Genomic DNA, 4605 nt, shown 5'->3' with positions numbered 1-4605 from the left:
GCCAGGAGGATCCCGCAGCCCCTGCGTGGTGGGGCAGCATCTGGGATCAAAGCAATCAAAACTCGCTGCTTTCAGAAATCCCAGCCTCCTGAGAAGCTCAGCAGCCACTGGAATTTATCCTGGAGTTTTATGGAGAAGGCTCTCGTCCTGTTTGCCATCTGCAGGATTCTTCCTGATGGGCAAGACTGGGGGATTTTTGGCCATTCCTATGTTGGAAGTATTGAAGTGGAGTAACTCCACCGTGCTCCTTTAGGAAAGACAAATACTATTCTAAAGTGGGAAAAGCAAAACAGAGGGAAATGTGATACAAGGGCTCTGACAACCATGGCAGAAACTTCCAGCCGTGTTTACTCTCTGATCCCAAAGTGTTTTCTCGTTTTTAGGAAGCCTGTTTATTTGGCACTGATGGGGTTTTGGGGCTGAACATGGATACTTGGACAGTGTAGGAAACTTTTTCCTTTTATTTTCACCACCACCCTCCAGGGGACTCTGTACAGAACCAGGACATGGCAAACAGCCCCTAAAAATCAGTGTTGAAGTGGGGGTGAAGCAGTTCCTGTCACAGACCCAGAATGCCTAAATGGGGCAGGGAATGTCACTGTCACACCTCTCAGGGCTGTCCTCACCACAGGAGCAGCAGCAGCAGCAGCAGCAGCAGCGTGGTTTTAGACGTGTGAGCACATCCTTTAAATATCCCTCTGTAAACAAGGGCAGATTTATTTTTAGCATAATTGCTGGTCAAAGGGAATCCTGGCCCCAAAGCTCCCTGCCCGTGAGGATTCACTGGAGGTGCCTTCAGGGATGAGGTGGGAGTTCTGCTGGGTGACATTCCCTGTGTTTCCTTGTCCCTTGTAGCACTGTAAGGTCACTTGGTTAAGCTGTGTTTCCTCCTCCCTGCTGTCTGACCATGTCCCTTGCCCTGTCCCTGGAGGCAGACATGTCCCCGTGTCCCTGAGTGGTGACAGAGCTGTGACCCCACCAGCACAGGGCTGCTCTAGGGGCTGAGAACCCTCAGGCCTGGCCATGGTGTGTCTGTCCCTGTCCCTTATCTCCCAGAGCAGCGCAGGGCCCTGGCACGGGGACAGTGGTGTTGGCACATCTGTCACCACAATCACTCACCCCTGCTGCTGGCCAGAGCCCAGCTCGTGCTGTCCTGTGACTCCAGCACGGCTCTGCTTCCTCAAAAACAGCTCAGGGTCATTTCAGTCTCAGCCACACTCCCAAAGGGGCTCCAAGGGCACGATACAAAATCCATCTCCAATCCTTGTTTACTTGTGGCTGTCACTCTTGTGGGATGGGTCGGATCATGCGCTTTCCTTCCTGACACATCCAGCTCTCGCTTCTCCGCACTTTAAATGCTCTTGTGTTGAAATGGCAGCAGATCCTGGAGATGGCAGGGTGGGGGAAGGAGCCAGTGATCCTGAAAGCCATCGGGTCCTGGGACACTGGCACAGGCTGCCCCATTCCTGGAAGTGCCCAAGGCCTGCTTGGATGGGGCTTGGAGCACCCTGGGATAGTGGAAGGTGTCCCTGCCCATGGCAGGGGTGGAACTGGATCTTTAAGGTCCTTCCAACCCAAACTCTTCTGTGATTCAGGGGTCAGATGCTCTGGGCTCTAAGCTGGGAGTGCACATCCAGCTCATACCCTCAGGAGAGTGGGACTGGGATGTTCTGGGGAGCAGCTGTTTGGTTCTGGTCGAGGCCTTGGGCTCCTGTGAAAAAGAGCTGCAGGCTCTGGGAAAGAGCCTTTGTGTGAGGGCAGAGGCCAGTGGGGAAAGAATCCTGCAGGGAAAAGCCTCCAGCTCCAGGAGGAGATTTGGGATCTACTCCTCCCTGAGCTGCTGGTGAGTGCTCAGGGCTGGGACTGGCCAGGGGACAGCCAGGGGGTCACTGGGCTGGAGAAGGGGCATCCAGCACGTGGGCAGTCACCCTTGGTGTGACATTTGCCTGTGTCCATAACAAGCAGGAGGGTGTGGGGGGGAAGCAAGGCACCAAAATAGTCAATGATTCGTGAGGGCAGCAGAGCTTGGCCATTATTTGCTCTGCAGCAGGTGAAGCTCAGCCAGGAGCAGCTCTGGGGCTTCAGACAAGGCCTGGTTCAGGCTGTGCCCTGCCTGGCAGGAATGGCATGCTGGCAGGAGAGAGATACAGAGGAGAAAGGGGGAGGGATATGGCAAAAAAAGGTCGGAGATAAACCCCAGTTGTTGCATTAACCAAAGGGTAGCTTGTGGGCAGCAGGAGCTTCTCAGCAAACAAATACTGCTGGGGAGGCAGTGCCGTGCTGGGAAATCCTCTCCTCCATGCCCAGGAGCCCTGGCACAGGCCCACAGCTGTCCCTGGCACCGGGGCTTTCCTCAGCTCCAGCTTCCCTTCCCCCCTGCCCCAGTGACCTGCAGGTGTTGCTTGTGTCCAGCCCGGGGTCAGGGCCGGGCTGGCGCCTTTCCCTTCAGCAGGGTCATGTGGTGTGGCCTCGAGAGCCTTTGGGGTGCTGTTGTTATAAAATCCCCATGGATCAGTCCTGGAGGCTCGGTCTGACATTCCTGGAGTGTTTCCACACACCAGCAGCACTGAATGGGATCGATGGGACAGGGGCTGTGGCCATTGGTGCTGGGGGTGCAGTCAGGGCTGATATTTCCAAGCCCTCAGAAGTGTTTTCCAATGCAGCAGTGCCATTCCATGTCCCGAGGACCACAGGCACTGTTCACACCACTTACTGCCAAAATAAAGGGTGGAACTGAGAAGTGTGAGGCTGCAGAGCTTTCCATGAGTTTCTCTTCTGGGAAGAGGCTCTGGTTGGTTGCTTTAGCAAAAAGGAGTCACAGAATGGTTTGGGTTGGAAGGGACCTTGGAGATCATCTCATTCCATCCTCTGCCATGGGCAGGGACACCTTCCATAGCCCAGGATGCTCCAAGTCCCATCCAACCTGGGCTCCATGGGCAGCCACAGCTTCTCTGGGCACCCTGTGCCAGGCCCTCCCCACCCTCACGGGGAGGAATCCCTTCCCAATATCCCATCCAAAGATGCCTTGTGCTTTTTGGTGCATCTGGAGTGTCTCCCTGGGTGCTGACGTTGTCCCTGTGTGTCCCCTCAGTGCTGCTCACAGCTGTGAACTGCTACAGTGTCAAGGCTGCCACCCGTGTGCAGGACGCCTTTGCTGCGGCCAAGCTGCTGGCGCTGGCTCTCATCATCATCCTGGGCTTCGTGCAGCTGGCAAAGGGTGAGTGCTGTTCCTTTTCTCCTTTTGGGACCATGCAGGTAAAGCAGGATGAGGAACAAAGCCCAGGAATCCAACCCCGGGTGTTTCAGAGCTTTGCAAACCTCCTCTGTTCTCTCGGATGCTTGGGGGATGCTTCCAGCTTTGCCAAGGGCTGAGGTTTTGCATTTTATTTGTGGGATTTTGTATTTCTGTCACTGTCAGGCTTCATTTCATGCTACTGAAACCACTTAAAGTCTTTCCTACTTGGACAGAGACTGTGGCTTCTCCCTTTGGGATTGCAGGGAATGAAAATGTTGGTGCTGCTGCACTGGGAAATCTCTTTGCTCACAGAGAATTATCTGCATGTGCAAACCACTTCCAGTCATCCTAATCCTTCCACAAACTACCCCTGCACATTTCCCTTCATCCTGTTCCAGGTGTGGAGTGGCTCAGGCCAGCTCTGGGTCACCCAGGGACACCTGGGTCAGGCAGGGCTGCAGAGCCCACGAGGAGCAGAGAGATTGGAGCTCAGCTGGCGCTGGCACCTGGAAAAGGAGATAAAAATGGGAAGATAAAAGCAGATTTTCTGGTGGTTCTGCTGGTTTGCTTCATGAGCACATAAAATCCTCTCAAAGCAGGGAGATGGTTTGTTCCAAACCCATTTGAGTTTGTTCCAAACCTGATTAACTCACAGTTAAACCAAAGTGTGGTTTTTTCATGCAAGTTTTGTGGAAATAAACATTTCTTGGGGAACAGTCCAGTCCTTATTTTTTGCTCAAAAGGGGATAAAATCTCCAGGGAATCCTGTCCCTGCACAGGGGGTGTGTCTGTGTGTGCTCGTGGGTCTCTAATTCCTGTCCCAGCTCTGGGAGCCAGTGCTGTCTTTGCAGAATTTCTTGCTTTGTCAGAGATTTTATTTTCTTCCAGCTCAGTGCAGACACTCAACAGGGACATTGTTTGAGGCTTATCACAAAATACACCTCCTCCCTCTGCCCAGCTCCCCAGCCTGCTCTGCCGAACCTTTTGATTCTCTCCCAGGAGGAGAAGGATAAATCACTGTAAATCTCTTTTAGTTGGTTAACATTTTACCATGAAGATCTTTACAACTGGGCTTTGTTTGCAGATATAATCTTAATTTGCATCTTCAGAATGTGCTGTTCTTTTGGCCTTTTTGGGGGAGGCTGAGCCTCTTTCTGCCCTGCTTCTTCAGGTGGAAATCCACGAGGTTTCCTTTGACTCCTGTCTGTAACTGAGAAGGGATTTCTGCCCTGTGTACAATAAAAATCCCTCCTCCCCTCCCGTGTCCCAGGAGTTGTTTTACTTCCTTTGAAGTTTCTTGCAGTTTCAGATGTTTGTGGCTGTGCAGACCTTGCAGGGCAGGGAATTCCATGGGATTTATTTTCCTGCTG

The 4605-nt window shown here is 53.0% G+C and overlaps 1 protein-coding gene across 1 annotated transcript in view; it reads left to right on the top strand.

Moving 5' to 3' along the window:
• The window catches only part of SLC7A5 (solute carrier family 7 member 5), a gene marked incomplete at its 5' end in the record, with an annotated part of 29936 nt that overhangs the window by 8707 nt on the left and 16624 nt on the right, over nucleotides 1-4605 (top strand). Inside the window, one exon of the mRNA XM_017741324.1 lies at nucleotides 3092-3217. Coding sequence (XP_017596813.1) covers nucleotides 3092-3217 — 126 coding nt within the window. The remainder of the gene's footprint in view (nucleotides 1-3091; nucleotides 3218-4605) is intronic.

Source organism: Corvus brachyrhynchos, unplaced genomic scaffold (genome assembly GCF_000691975.1).
Source record: "Corvus brachyrhynchos isolate BGI_N302 unplaced genomic scaffold, ASM69197v1 scaffold365, whole genome shotgun sequence".
NCBI classification, from domain to species: Eukaryota; Metazoa; Chordata; class Aves; order Passeriformes; family Corvidae; genus Corvus; species Corvus brachyrhynchos.
Note: the sequence above shows the minus strand (reverse complement) of the source record. Positions and strands in the feature narration are given on the sequence as shown.